The following is a 16,538-nucleotide window of genomic DNA, read 5'->3' as shown; positions in this document are numbered from 1 at the left end:
CAAAGTGAATAATTGTCTCTATTTACAAAGGTCAAGCAAAAGTACTCCTCTTCAGCCTGAATGCAACACTGTGTCAACGTGACCGTGAAAGCACACACACCTGCGGTCTGACTTCACTCTGTTGGTAATTTACACTAATTTCTTTCTTGCATCATCAAATCAGATAAGCCTAGGCCTGGTCTGACTGGGACCCACAAGGCAGTGTGTTCACGTCGCTCTGGAGAGGACTGAGTGTCCCCAGGCGAGCAGATGTTCTGCTCTCACCTGCTCTGATCCACATGTCACCACTCCGGAGGGAAACCGGGGGAAGTAAGGAGGTGTAACTGGATCACAGAGGGGACACAGCAGTGTGGGAAAAGGAAGTGGGAAGAGATAAGAGGTCTGAGGAATAAGGAGAAAGAGTAAAGGGAAAGAGACAAACAGAGACATAAGAGACAGGAAGAGTGAAGGAGATCCCACCCCTCAGAGTCATAGAATAGACGTTAGAGGAGGAATCAACAGCTGGATCCAGCTGCTTATTCGGAGCTTTGTCACAGCTGCCAGACGCCGACTGTCCCTCTAGAGACTCTCAACTGTTTTCTTTCTCTCTCTCTCTTCTTTCACTACGCTCACACCCTTTCATAGATACTTGGAAGCAGTGCTGAGAGGTCTGCCTCACCTGCAGCAGACAGTCTGGCAGACAGACTGTACTAATGAAATTTCTTGTCCCACGAGAGAGCTATATAAGCCCATCTTCCTTCCTTGCCAGATGTGGGCAGGAAACCCCTCCAGCAGACTTTTATCTCTCACAACTTTTGCTTCACAGTCAACACTCAGCGCGGCAGCATCACAGCCTGCACTGACCCTTTACAGTCACCCTGAGGTCTTGTAAACACCGCTCGCCTTACCACTCAGCGCCCACATATCAGACAGCTACCAACAATAAATTCTGAGTGCAGCACTGGCTGGTGCTTGCACCTGTATGACACAGCAAGAACTTATAAAAGCTTGAGCAGGTGATAGTTCAAAAATATCTCAGTATTTTGGACAATGAATAAAAGAAACCAAAGCAATCAGCTATCTGACATAAAAGAACTAGTGCTGAAGCGATATGTCTATCAATCAGTCAGTCGGTTGACAGTAAATTTGGATTATTGATGCATCTTTTAAATCATTTATCAACCAAAAATATAATTCACTGGTTCCAGCTCCTCAAATGCCAAGATCGCTCTCTGTTTTATATCATCTTAAATCTTTTTTTTTTTGACTGTTGGTTGGACAAAAAAGGCAACGTGACATTTGCATTTATGGGAGCAAATGCCAAGACACATTCTTTGTATGCTTGCATACTTGGCTAATAATCAGATTCTGATTCTGATTAAGCTCTGAGAAACTGTGACAGTCATATTTCTCTACTTTCTGATATCTTAAATACTCAACAATTAAATAATCATAAAAAATAATCATGAGATGAATCAGTGATAAAATTAATTAGTTGCAGCCCTAAGATAAACACTGTATTTACAATTTTAGTTTACTAATGTAATGTTCTTCTCATTTTGTTTCACAGTTTGGCCTTTGAACATCCACATCTTTCACATCTTTGGTTTTCCACTATTTCCTCCCAGCTTCTGTATTCAACCATATAACATTAAAAATTTCACCACAACTTTCTTCCCTTCCTGTGCTGTTGGAAAGAGAGGCAGTGGATTCGCTGATGGAAGTCTGAGCACAATAAAATGCACTCAGCTGTCTCCAGCACAGCAACTTTGACCTGAACACCCACACTCTATCCAGATGTACATCAGTGTTTATGTTCGCTTCAGTGCCCCTGCTAGGCCCAGGAGTAAGTGTTCAAGGAAGTATTACATTTGCGAACACATTAAGTAGCACATCCAGTTTCCTGCAATTTTACCATTCCCTGAAAGTACTGTTATACCACAGAGCCACAGTGAAGCTTGGTAGTTAGCAGGGGGAAAAAGAAACAGAGGAGACCAAAAGCAGAGTCAGCTAGCCTCAAGCTAAACCAATCTCACGGGAAGACAGGCCAGTCTGGTATTAAAACAGACAAGTGAACATTTCGTTTGTCACAAACCCTCCACAGAAAATGTCTGGTGAGAATTGATTACATGGTTTGTGTACAAAAATACCAGTCCAACAGTGGCAATTTCACCCATCTCCATAGTTAGTCTCACTTATTTTCAAACATCTGGAGTCTAATTTGGATACTATGGAGGAGCTTAAGCTGAAAAGAGAGCTGTAAAAGCGAAGTCCATTACAGAGAAGAAAAAGTATAAATGTACAGAGAATGATTGAGCAATCAGGTGTTCTTTTCAGTCACCCATTCATTGCATTTTGCATGGTTGTTTTGCAGATCCTTAGTTTGGCTGGAAGTCAAAATGAGTAGTTTAATGCACTACACTAAGCACTGCTGGGAAAATGTGGTCGACATTTAAGAGTAGCGACCGAAACATTGAAGAGAAATGTTTTGTAGATGAGCAGATAGCTACAAAACATAAATGTTAAAATGTCAAAAATGGAGCATTTTGATTAAATAAAAAAGATGACAGCAAACTAGTTTCTGCTTCAAATAACACATGCCACTTGTGCTTTTCAATTTTATGAATTTACTGTCAGAGAGTAACGGAGATTGTGATAAGCAAGATGTACTCAAGTGATGGAGACTTTCCAAAGTTCACTAAGTAACCTAGAACAAAAGTAACACCTCAAATTAAACAGCTAACACCAGGTTATCCTGACTGTACTGCAACAAGCATTATGAACCATTCTGGATTAGGAAAGTTATTACTTCACACCACTGCAGTAGCCACATTTTTTTTTCACACTAGCCAATACAGACTCAAAGACAGCATGGCACAAGGTACTGGAATCAGTGTTATTAGCCACCTGTGTGGCAGTTGCCAGTGGGTGGTCACTACAGTACAGAAAGACGGTTTGAAACTGTGTGGGAAACATGAACATGAAAGAAACATATTCTTTCAATCATTCATACTTTCTCTGCAGGGCAATTATGAGCATTTCTCCCCCCATGGAATGGTTGCTTTTATGTTGGCAGGAATGGAGAAGTGATTCAGAGTACCATTTCACTGAGGAACCTCTTTCAACTAGGTCTGCCTTTTAAGATTTCACTGAAATATTGGATGTGTTTTAATAGCAGTGTATGTTACAACTGTAGAGAAACAGACTAAAAACTAGCAACATCATAGTTTGTAGCTCATAGGAAATCTTGGCCAAAGTATAACAATTCTACATAATATCAGCGATGTTTTGTCAAGGGAAGTAATGTGTTTTGTCAAAAAGTCCCAGTATATCACTAAAACAGGAAGCACTTTGGGCAGCAAAGGAACTGATAAATGCAAAAGTTTGAGTTACAGCTTTAAACAAGAAAAATGGCAAAATGTTTGCTCCTTCACTCACAGCAATCAGTGTTCGTCTCATGTTGCTAAGGGGGCTGCACCAATGACAAGTGGTCCATTCTGTCATGAACATAGGGGAGGTAGGTTTAAAAATTAGGTCTGGCCTATCCTCACACCCAGCTAATGAGAAATGAAGTGAGATCAGATAAGAATTTGGAGAGGGGCAGACCAACGGACAGACGAGGAAGCCCCCCTACTCATGTCACCTCCGCCACTCATGCCAGTGCTTGTCAGGGCTCATTTCCCCCTCAGCTGCCTGGAGACCCCCTCTCGCCTTTCTACTGGAGCCAGAACGACCTCCCGAAACAGACATAGGGACAATTTTTTAGCAGAAACACACTCCAACCCAGCAGAAAACTGCAACAATATGAGGTGTAAATTATTCCCCAATGCAAGATTCTGACATAACCAACTGGAATGCTTCATTATTTCATAAGTGAAATAACACAAAGAAGAATGAATGACAGATAAGTCTTAAAGGCCATGACAACCAGGTTTTGCGTTACTGAATAATGAAATAGAAAGGCTGGCTGATGTGGCTCATTATCTCTCTTTATATCCTGTTTTACTCTTCTTCCTCTATGTCAAGTAACAAAAGCCTTCATGCTTAATGACCAAATCAAATGACCTTGTAGTAATGATTTTTTTTCATCTTGTTCCCTTTCCTTTTGCTCTAAGAACATTTCATACATTTGTAATAAAAAGTACAGTGTACCACCTCTCAAGTGGATCCATGCTTGAAATCCACAGTGCAAATCATTGATATGAAATGGTGCAAGAGAGCATCATAAATGGCTCAAATAGATGTATGCAAAAAAGTATAGAAAGCTTTTTTTTTGGTACTGTGGTTCTTTTATAGCATGAGATCATTGGTGTAACAGTTATATTTAACTTCTACACCATCCAGAGGACTTGTAAAACTGGACACAGTATGAAAACTAATAATGGAGAATAGAATTAGAAATGGCTCATGAAACACATTCCACAATGCAGCTTGTGGTTTTTAAAATGTTGTTTTTCATGTCGTTTTTGATTTCCCCTCTCAAGGATGACCTATTTTCTTTGCTGTAGATTTTGCATATTGAATTACAAGACTGATTGCTGTTAATAGGCTTAAGTTTTTATTTTTAGTCATCTTTTTCCCCCACATATCTAATTATAAAATCATCCATAAACCAATTGATGTATTGAGGAAAGTGACAAAATATCATAGGCACAGCACTGTGTAGCCAGACTATATCAACATAATCATGAACTGCTGTGCTGGTGACCTGTGGAGGAAAAAAAAAATCAAGCCACTTCAAACATTTGAATTAATGATCACAATACCCATATTGTAATGTTTTTTTGGACAGCATTGTATATGGAAAAAGGACATTTCATATTCAGAGAAAAAAGGCAGCCATCAGATGTCTTGCTGAGATGTTTGGATGTAGTGCTGGCACCCTGAGTAAGAGCAGTCTGTTCTCACATGGCCCGCCAAACACATGTCTGCAGCATCCAGGCAGGCCCAAGAGAAGCCAGAGAGTAGCGGCTTTGAAGAACTACTTCATACTTGGACCCTGTGAGGCCACTGATCAAGCATGTCATGAGAACTTTGAGTGCAGGTAGTACTGCTTTTGGAGGCAATGAAGAGGAAAGACACAACTCTGACCATCTCTAATTTAAGAGAAAAATAAATATGAGTTTTCAGATATTTTCATAGAACATGAACTTCAACCCACATTGGAAAGAGTGATTGTAGAGTTTTACAGTTCTCCAAAACATACATTTTAAAATTATTCTTTGGTTCACTTTCCAAATTTCTGTACATCCCCTTCTCTCCTTATCCTTGTGATCACTGTGATTTATAATTAGGGGACCTCCCACAAGAAGCCCTCGTAGCTTCTATTTCTGCATTCAAGCCAGGAGTCGTGGTAAGGCCCGCGTCTCCCGGCACCCCTCCCTCTCTCAAGGCTGTACCCTGGGCCAAGATCCCGTCTGTTAGGCACTCTGTCTGGACTGCACTCTGTATCCAAGTCCTTGATCCATGCAATACTACTGCACACACTTGTGAAATAGAATTTGTATAAACCTCAATACTACAAAAGCTTGCTGACTTGAGAAATGACTTGGATGATTTAAACAACTCATGACGTCTTTTTCAAAGTGCTGTCTCTCTAATAAGATAGCCAAAAACAACTTGAGAAAACAATGTGTTTTAATGAAACAGCACTGCAGTCACCGCGGGTGCTGTAATTTGTCTGAACTTTAATTCATCTTGTCGTCTATAGCCATTTTTTCTCACGCTCAACTAGCCTAATTAAGGTCCCTTTTGAGAGTTAAGTGACATCTACTTCTTTGGATAAAGCCCTGAATTTGTCTCTGCCTGTGAATATGTGAAAAACCCCTTTGTGCCTGGGCTGACAGAGGACTTTACACTGCCTGAGTTACCCTGGAAACCTTTTAAGAGGTGAAGGGGAGGACAGCCAAAATTTAAACTGCATTACCATTAAAAAATAACTCTCCATAGAGGAGTAAAAGGAATCAGCAAGGTCTGACAAATTTCTTTTCTATTTGTCAAATAAATTTCCATTTGTTATGCTTTTCACAATTGCCCCCAAGAAGAGTTCAGACTCTTGCATGAGCTCAGCATTAGTGTGTTAGTGTGTTTATAAAATTAATCAATTCACAGATTTTAACGAAATACATCTGTAACAAAATATCCTACCTCAAGAATGCAAGTTCCTGCAGCTGTGTTTTCCTTGATGGACACATTGTAGAAGTTCCTCTCAAAAACAGGCTCATTGTCATTTATATCCTGTAGTACGATTTTGACGACTGCAGTGGAAGACAGAGGTGGTTTCCCTCCATCTGTGGCCAACACAGTTATACTGGGATTGGGGTTCTTTTCATAATCCAGCTGGGAGAGAGTAGTGATAATCCCCGTAACAGAGTCTATGCTGAACCAGTTGGAGAAAGCACCTTTGTCTTGCAGGATGCTGTAGTTTATGTCTCCATTGGGCCCCTGGTCTTTGTCTCTAGCTGTTACTTGTAACACAAAGCTCCCTGGAAACACCACTTCAGGGATGACCTGCCTGTATACTGGTTGATCAAACAGAGGAGGGTTGTCATTTACATCAGTCACCTGGATGACGAAGGAGGACTCGGCCCTGAGAGGAGGCGTGCCTGAGTCTGTCGCCATCACCCTCAACTCATATGTGTCTCTCTCCTCCCGATCCAGAATCTGGTCCACACAGATCAGATAGATGATATTATCTTTCGTTGTCAGACCAAACTTCCCATCTCCTCCCTCGAGTGACACATTGACATTGGCGTATTCTCCATAGTCTGGGTCTGTGACTGAGATCCTGGCTACATACTGGCCTGGCTGTGCGCCCTCTGAGATTCGAGGAGACCCATCCTCACTGAGGAAGATGATAGTCATTGTAGGCTGGTTGTCATTGTAGTCTCGGACATGGATGGTGACAAAGGCATTGGTCACCTCTGGGTGGGTTGCGTTGTCTTGTGCTTGGACCACCAGCTCGTGAACTCTCCTCATCTCAAAGTCCAGTGGCTTATTGAGGGTGATCATGCCACTGCGGGAGTCGATGACAAAGTAACGATCCGGGTCACTCTGTCTCCTGTTGATCTCGTACAGCACCATCCCATTGTCTCCTTCATCAGCATCTGTGGCAAACACCTGCAGGATGTTGCTACCTGGTTGGAGGTTCTCAGATATTATGGCATGATAGCGGCTCTGGTTGAAAGAAGGAGCGTTGTCATTAATGTCTTGTACAGCAATATCTAATATCATCTGATCAGTCCTTTTAGGGGAACCACCATCAAAGGCCTCCAAAGATAAAGTGTAGGTGGATCTTTTTTCTCTGTCCAGAACGGCATTGACCACCAAGTCCAGATAGAGAACCTCATTGCTTCCCCTTCTGGTCTCCAGGGTGAATGCCTGGCCAACGTTTCCATCCTTGATAAGGTAACCCTGTGTCGTAAACTGGCCTTTATCAGCATCAACAGCCGGCTCAAGAGGAAACCTGGTGCCAATGGCTGTCTGCTCGGGAATTTTAAAAGTAGCCCGTTTTCTCGGGAACGTCGGGGCATGGTCATTTATGTCATTCACCTTGATGGACACCTCTACCGTCACACCTGTCATGGTGACTGCAATGAAGTTGTATCTATCCCTCAATTCTCTGTCCAGAACTTTTGCAGTTTTAATAATGCCCGTGCTCTCATCTATGTCCAAATCACTGCCCACACCCGTGCCTTCATGGTCTGAGATGAAGTACAGAGAGGCTGTGACGCCAGGAGGAAGTCCTGCACTGATGTCACCTACAATTGTGCCTGCTGGTTGTTCCTCATCAAGCTGTAGGTCAAGGGTCCCCAGGACCACAGGTGAATGGACTGTTACAAGCTCCAAGGCCACATACACCATCAGCACTATCCTTCTGCTCCACCAACCCTCACGGTGCAAAGGGTTCATTACAGACTTCCCAAAACCCTTGGCAGCTGTCTTCATTTTGGCTCCTTCTTTTAAACCTGGAGACACACAAAGAGGAAAAGCTGAGCAATATAAAAACCTGACAACAGCAAAAACTAAGAATAGGTGTATTATTTCTGCGTCAAAATACAGAGTAAGTTAGTTTAAGAAAAATAAGTAAATGCCATAAAGACTTTCCCATGTGTTTTATGGGCTCTGTTCCCAACCACAGCACATACAATAGGCCCTGCACATAACATTTTCCTACACTTCTTACTTCACCTAATAAGTCAACACCTTGTTACATACCAGAAAGCCGTTCTTTGCTAAAGAAACAGCAAAAACACAGGCTGCAGCATACCACCTCAGACTGGGAGCCTTTGGCTGTAGTTATCCAACTCTAATTAAAAAGGTGCAGGTCTCACAGGCTACCTGGTGTGTTCACCATACCAGTATCCTCTTAAGTAGGTCTGTGAGGTGAGGTCCTGGATTTAATATTTATGTGTACTTCCACATCTAGCTCTCAAGCAGTGAACAGTTTTGAAACACTCTTCTAAAAAAACCCATTTAAAATATTTAACTCTCCCAAAGCAAACATCTATCTTTCAATACATTTGAGAATTAAGAGTTTGAGTGTTAAATCAAAGGGATACAACATACATATATTGATGTGTAAAAGAAGCAAGAGTGTTAAAATTCTGTGCATAAACAATACTCTGGCAATGGACCCACACCACTGCAGAGGATCTGTAATTGAAACTGAGAGACACAGTGGAGCAATGTGGAAATTGTTCAACAAGACTGTGACCATCTGCAAAATAATCCAAAACCACTAAGTGTCTGGCACGAAGGAAATTATTGTGTCTTTTTCATTAAATAAAGAGAGTGGCTTCCAGTTGTCTGTGGTTCTGTATAACTTCATGTAGTTCACAATTACTTTAACTTGTTTGCATAGTAAAATTAGCTTTAACATTGAGGGGGAAATATATATATATATTTAAAGTTTGGACACACTTTCTCATTCAAGTGAAAGGAGAGGTGTGTCCAAACTTTTGACTGGTACTGTATACATAGAAGCACATTGCAATGTATTAAATTTTGAGGAACTGAGTTTCAGATGAGAGCTCTTAAAGGCTCCCCCCAGTGGTTTAATTGATACCTGCAAAGAAACATTCACAAAACATCTGTGTATCTGTGTATGTGCACTAAATACCTCCCATGTGTCCCTGAACAAGTGTGGTAATCTGTCTCAGCCATGGTGGTGACAGTGTGTTTGAGTGTCAGAGTAGTACAGCAGAGTTGAAGGGCTCCATGCAGTCTACCTCTCTCCCTTTTTCTGGCTCTACAGCATTGTAATTGAGGTCTGCTGGAATCTGGCCATAAGCACACAGGATTCCAGGGCTAATTTCAGTCTGCTGTGATTCGGAGCCTGCAACACTGAAGATGCTAACTTAAACGTCATAATCTGGTTTGAATTCAACTTTGTACGAATAGTGAGAAACCTTGGAGAATTACTTGTTTGGAAATGTGTATGACATGAAAATCAATGTTCTTTACATATTTACTGTGTTACCAGTTCAAGATTATTTAAAGTTCAACCTGAAAAATTAACTCTGGATCAATTTGCTGCATTTACTCCTAATTCACTTCACTTGCAGAGAGACCATAATAATTGCAAATGACAGGACCATAAAGGCAAGCACTATAAATTTGCCATTACATGCCAAACTTTGGATTGCTCTGTGAGTGCTGTTCTTGGCAAAAACATAAGCACATCCATGACATCTTGAAAATTGTGACAGAACTTGAACTTTAAATTCTCAGTATTGATTTACTTTACTGCAACACTGGCAATGCACTTTTACAAAGCTTTGTCCAAAGCACAAAGGATAACTTTTCAAGGCCAGAATCTTCCAAATGCCACAACTGAAATAATGCACTCTCTGGTTGAGCTACAGCTGAGGACCTCTGCAGAGCGGAGCAGCCTAATGGATATAGCAGACACAGTCGGGTAGGCTAATTGCACAATACCAGGTTAAGAAGGGTGTTAGGTTTACAAATGTATAACAAACACCGTCAATCCCCAACCCAGATTTCCATAACTGTTAGAGTTAGTCAGAGTACAAAAGGTAACAACCTATTTGAACCACAGGAAAAGCAATCTGGAAAAAAACAGTTCAGAATAGCTGCTGATGGTTGAAAGCTGTTATATTTAGTAAGCCAATCCCATTGTGGCTTGAATTCAGATGTTTTCCTTGTATCATTATCCTCCCATTGGTAGTTAAACCTTGGTGAAGAGTTGTGTTACGATGATGTAACTGCTCGAAGGTTAACCCCCCATGTACCTTCAGCAAAGACACTAAAATATCTTAATTGCAATTTGCAATATCTTCATTGAGTTTTTTTTAACTTGCACGTGTGTGTAACACATCATTATCGCACCTCATTGTTAGCAGTAACTATAGCACTGACCCAGTTTCTTTTGAATCCTCTAAACCAAGTCAACCAAGCAAATCCAAGGTTTCTAGGATTTACATGTAGAATGAAACCTCTGTTTGAATACAGTGGATATCATTCTGGGCACTTTGCAAGCATAACTGGAATCAGCATTAAAATCCTTGGCAGCAGTGAATACTGGGAACATCAGGGCAGCCTTTCTACCTCTCCACTTTTTCTAGATCATGTTTGTCAGATAGTCATTATTCATGATAGCTGGAAATACATTTGCTTATGTCATTTTTCTGTGAAGTACTATTTGTCTTTCTTGCACTACTATCAAGACACGCGGGACTTTGGTTTGGCAAAGCCTACAATAGACAATACATCTGAACAAACACTTCTGCCACCTTCCATGAGCCAATACCTACATTACATAGAAGAGTGCCAAACCTCTTGAGGAATGTAAATATGACTTTTAACAATGCAGAGCAAAATATACCATTAAATATCATGGCCAAGCAATATAACTTCATCTGATATATACACAGACAGATAGACAGATAGACAGACAGACAGACAGACAGATAGATAGATAGATAGATAGATAGATAGATAGATAGATAGATAGATAGATAGACAGACAGATAGAGACACAGCACAAATACTGGTTAAAATCTATCCCAATTCATCAACAACATGATCTCAAATCCAAACATGCAGTACTGCAGCTGCACCACTTTAATTAAAACAACTAAGCCATTTTCACCACCAACAGGCCAAGAGAGACAACTATAGTGACAGACTACGTAAAATGAGCTTCTAATTCCATGTCATGATTCCAGTTAACTCAAAGAAAACTTCTGTGGTTTCAAGAACATGCCAGGCTGCCTGAGGCTCAATGGAGCCATAATGGAAACCACAGACAGAAGTGCAGATTGACTGGGCATGAGGATGACAGGCTCAGCACAGAGCAAACTAAAAAGCTCTGAATGTTTGCCAGACTGTTGCGACTCACAAGTGCTGCGTTTCTGTGCCCTGCATTAGTCTTTGAAACTTCAGTCCCTGGGCATGTAAAAAGGCCAGGAAAAGTAATCACAAGCCTCAGATACACATGCACTTCCTGGCCATATCAGACACGGTATTGAGAAAACACACCGGCTCCTTTTTCACGGTGAGCTAAAGGTTGCGGAGATTCTGTGACAAGAAAGATCATCTCTTTCCCACAGCAAGAGCAGCATGGGTTAGTTCAGCTGTTTGTCTAAGATGTTCTGGATTAAAAAAACACACACCTTATGTCTTTGAAGATGACACCATCTGATATTGCGTTGGCGGTACTTGTGGTTGCATCATTAAAAACACATGCGCATCAAGTAACAGTGGCAGGGGTGCAGGGAATGTTTTGACAGCATTACTACAACCAAGGTCAGAGTTCATCGTATATGTGAATCATCACATACATGTTACTCAAGAGGACAGGACTGATTGAGGTTTGAAAGATTTCAGGGTGTTCACAAAAGTTTCCTGATTTCAGCACTGATGACATACATGGTTTGTTTTAAGTGACAGTGTCTGGTCACAAATGAGAAAACAAACTCCAGAGGCGACAGTCTTCTGGCACGACTGATCTCAAAGGCCACGGTTGATGTACACTTGACTTGATGACGACACTGTGAGGAGATGAGTGAAACCGCAGTGACTACAGCCAAGTAATTTTCTGAAACGTAAGGCAGAAAGAAACTTTCTGGGTGGCGTCGGTGTGGCCGTCCTGGGAGAAACATATGTTGTTTTTCATTCCTTTTTAGGAGTCTGGATCACCAGCTTCATCAACAGCATATGCAAGCTACAAAGACAAAACTAGTGGAATGATTACTTCATGCACTGCACTCAGGGTTTATGACATAATCCTTGGATTGTTATAAAAGCTGTGGATGTCCAAATTTTGGTTTTATCCATCAGTGCTGCTCTTTTGTTTGTTTTCTGTGTAAGTTATACATTTTAACTCAACCCAGAGTCTGAAAAATGGTGCATAATTGAATGATGCTCTAGATTAGAAATGTCTCAACAGAGAAACTGATTGCAATTATCGCACTGGATGGATGGATGGATGGATGGATGGATGGATGCATGGATGATGGATGGATGCATGGATGATGGATGGATGGATGGATGCATGGATGATGGATGGATGGATGGATGGATGGATGGATGGATGGATGGATGGATGGATGCATGGATGCATGGATGATGGATGGATGGATGGATGGATGGATGATGGATGGATGGATGGATGGATGAATGGATGGATGGATGGATGGATGGATGGATGGATGATGAACGAATGGATGGATGAATAAAAAAATAATAATCAATACATGTTTTTTTTTAGAAATTTGGAAAGTGGTGGTTTGTATACTTCACATCATTATAATAAGTATTAAGCATTCAGTCATTGACTGGCAAACAATGTTATAGAGCATCCTGTAACTTAGGTTGAACAAAAATGTGCCAACTTAAGAGATGAAACCAAAGCAGGACTCCGCCGTTCTTTTCAAACTGATGACTGGTGGTGAGAGAAAAAAGAAAGGAGGAGTCTGAACTCCTTGTTGTGTCTAAAGTCAAAAAAAAGGCTGCATAATTGCGTCGCTGCACCATGGCAACCATCACTCTCACAACTAAAGTGTGCGGTGATGGAACCCAGTCGAGACTTAATTAATTTATTAATTGAGGGAAAGGAACACCTATTCACGGTCAATGAACACAAGTCTGCCAACACAATAACTGTGTCGACATGTGGGTAATCATTTGGTATGTGCTCTACTGGAGCAATAGGCACAAAGGCGCAGCGGCGGCAGCAGCACACGGCGGACAATACAATAACTCAATAGGTTGACCAATTTAAGAGGAATGTCTCAGAGGGGCTTGCGAAAGTGCGACATGACATACAGTTAAAATATTTGGCTGCTCTTCAAAAGTGTGCAGACAAGCTGCGGTATTTCTTACGAGAAAGCACTACAGAGTCGTAATCCACAAATGCAAGAACATTTCATGATAATACTTAGATAACAGCCTATCCTTTATGAGCAGTTTGTGCAGGTAAAACATAAAACCACCAAAGATGTAGACGCACTATATGGCCATAAATATTGCAGAAATATGGCCTGCTCTGAGGGTATTTATGAGGGCAGTTTCTCTGAATTGACTTTGTGGGTGGATTTGAGTGTCTTTTAAAGGTAAATAGGTGAAGTTGCAACATTGAATCCAATGGAACTGTATGTTCCTTACCGCAGAAGTCTGAGCTGGAAACTGGGTCTACAAAAAAGTAGCCAACGTCTTAGGTCAGTTTTACATGCATCTTTCCACCAGAAAGTATGTAGCCTACTGCAGGCAGAAGATCGGCCCCGTAAGTTGAAAAAAGTGTGTAAAACATTGAAGAAGTGGAGGAGAAAGTGCCGTAATGGATAAACTGTAATGATGGATGGCGCATCAGGTTACCTGTGGAGGGAGATATGGGAGATATGGTGTGATGGATACTCACATTCATCTGTTCCTCTCCTGTGTTTTAGAGAAGCCGAGGCTCAAGATATCCAAATTCTTCTCAGTATTCCCTTATGGAGTCAACAGTGAAAGTTACATCCATCTTAGGACTTTGAAGAAGAAATGTGTATCCTTTAAGAGTGATTCTGGAGATTCCCCGGGTATGCACCGTTTGTTTCTTTGCAAATTCCCCCTTTGTTTCTCTCCAAATTCTTGCCAGACAAAAAGATGAAAAGTAAAATTGCAAACTTGTGGGCTTGTGAGAACTTCCTTGCCGTGCTCTTCCAGTGGAGGTTATCAACTTATCGGTATCCACTGTCCGTCTGTCTGGTCGCATACACACTGCAGCAGCACGCTGACTGAAAGCAAACAGTGTGGGGCCGAGCGGTGAACGTCCCTCTCCAAAATCTAATTTATTCAACACGTGACGGAGCGCAACCTCCTGCTCCACTCTTCTTCAGTGCTGCTGCTGCTGCTGCTGATGCTGCTGCTGCTGTGGCTGCCGCTAGGAGCCACATCGACTGCGAGAGAGGAGGGCCAGGTTATTGCTGAACTTTGGTGCCACCATCCTATGCAAAAGGGAAGTGTAAATGAGGAACATTACTCCAAGCGATCCATATTGCTTATTACAGAGTTGCTCCTCATGTTTGAGTAATCTGAGAATGCATGGAAGGTTGAAAAGTCTGGAAATAAGTGTGGAGATGTTGCAATATACGTTTGGCAACACATTTTTTTTTTCTGGTTTTAAACGTAGTTGAGTGGATATTTGAAATGTTAAGCATCGCAGATTTTTACAGTATGTAGCCTACTTTTATGTTTATGAAATATTCCCAAATGGATCTTTTGTGATCTTGAACGTTTGGGGGTTTGAGTGCTTTCTGAAGTATAGTTTTACAGAAAATGAAAAGTGATTATCTAATGCTTATCTGAGGATTATATTAAAAGACAAGATCTCTGCTCCCAGTGGCTTGCATCATGCATCATAGTGCACTTCAAACTATCTTTTACTGTTAAAAAATATAAATTTATGACAATCCGTTTCTACTTTCTTGCACTTAGATGCCATAGAGGTTCACCTTATATCCACCTACGTGCAATTCTTTGACAAAACAACCTCAACACATCAACAAGCAGGCCTAGCTATCACACAGACAGAGTTTTTCCTTTAGATGTTGAAAGTCAAGAAATCCCCTTGGGTTATTTTTCATCCAAGTCTGAAGAAAGAGAGAAGTCTCCTAACTTTTCTTCACATCTTGTGAGTCTTTAAAGGAGTATCTCTAGTAAATTCCCAAGAGAAGCTCCACTTATGTCTTTAATAGTGCTGGAGCCATAACCCTGCTTCACTTTCTTGTCAATCACCAAAAGATCTGAAAGTTATTAAACCCTTGTCACTTTGCATCTAGAGCTTATAAACAAGAGGACATCAGAGAGGCCGTGCTGTGTCCACAATCGCATTTATTGTTGAGAAACAGCTGACATAAGAGGTTGAATGCATGCAACGGATCATCTTGCTTTCATTTCCCTGTTATTTGTAGATTTATTGATTTTGCTGTTATCAACACTTATACAATATCTTTTGAAAACAGACTCACCCTTGGCTGAACAAAGTAAAGTCTCAGGGTTTATGATAAAATCATATTAGCCAACTACAGTGACAGTATGTCATTAGTCAGTATGACATAGCTGCAATGTTCTGTTTGTGCTGATTAAGTAAAAATAAAACTATGAGAGGAAAAAAAAAGTTTGGTCAATGTACCACAGTTCAGAATTTTTGCTGGCTAAACCTTTTTTCCTCCAAGCAACCTAGTTATATCTTCCAACTCTCACTCTGCGAACTGCTGTAACACCAAGTGGAATGAGTTCCAGTGCTGGCAGCTACTCATTATTACTGTGACAGCAGAGCAGAGGAGGCAAATTCACACACACACACGCCAATCCACATGTATATTCACATGGACACACACGCAAACCCAAAAATCAGATGACACTCTTTTTTCTTTTTTTTTCTTTTTTTGCTCTGTCAGAATAGCCCACAGCTTTACTTTTACAGGGACTATCATCCGTATCGACTGCACTATCTGTCCCTTATATGTTTTAATGTCATCTATTCTGGTGAGACTAGAAGACATGGCAGCACAAATTGAAGTCATATTGTGATTGGTAATGTTTTTTTTTCTTCTTCTTGGTATGTATGCAAAAGACAGCTGTGAAGGATCAAGAGTGATAAAACACAGAGTGGAATGAAACATTGTACACAAAATGTTTACAGATTGTCAGAAAACAAAGATGTGGAGTCATAATAAATGTCAGTGTACTAAGATGTATTACAGTGATGTAAAGACAAGAATGGACTTTGTTTTTGTTTTATTTCTTTTCTTAGATAACACACATGACTGTTTCAATTTATCAAGTTATGACTATAGAGTCACTATCTTGCGTGTTTTATTAAGCAAAGAAAATGAGAAATCTTTTGTCTCTTCAAGATGCACTTTTATTGCAAATATCCTTTTGTTTTTCAGTTTTGTACAAATACGTAGAAAAAAAAAGAAATGCCAAAAGCACTGCTTGTTGACATGACAAGAGATGATCAAATATCCTGTTGACAGCATTTATGCTAATCAGACAAAATGTGCACTAGACAGAATTGGCCGTTCTGTCCTTAATAAACGATGAAAGAT

General features: G+C 40.8%; 1 protein-coding gene across 1 annotated transcript in view; it reads right to left on the bottom strand.

Annotated features, from left to right (window-relative positions):
- LOC122984397 (protocadherin-16-like) overlaps window positions 1-14,613 on the bottom strand; it is an 83,934-nt gene extending 69,321 nt beyond the window's left edge. Inside the window, exons 1-2 of the mRNA XM_044354817.1 lie at window positions 13,862-14,613; window positions 6,127-7,946 (exon numbers count right to left, since the gene is read on the bottom strand). Coding sequence (XP_044210752.1) covers window positions 6,127-7,926 — 1,800 coding nt within the window. The 5' untranslated portion in view covers window positions 7,927-7,946; window positions 13,862-14,613. The remainder of the gene's footprint in view (window positions 1-6,126; window positions 7,947-13,861) is intronic.
- Between the last annotated feature and the right edge of the window lie 1,925 nt (window positions 14,614-16,538).

This window comes from Thunnus albacares, chromosome 6 (genome assembly GCF_914725855.1).
Source record: "Thunnus albacares chromosome 6, fThuAlb1.1, whole genome shotgun sequence".
Taxonomy (NCBI): Eukaryota; Metazoa; Chordata; class Actinopteri; order Scombriformes; family Scombridae; genus Thunnus; species Thunnus albacares.
Note: the sequence above shows the minus strand (reverse complement) of the source record. Positions and strands in the feature narration are given on the sequence as shown.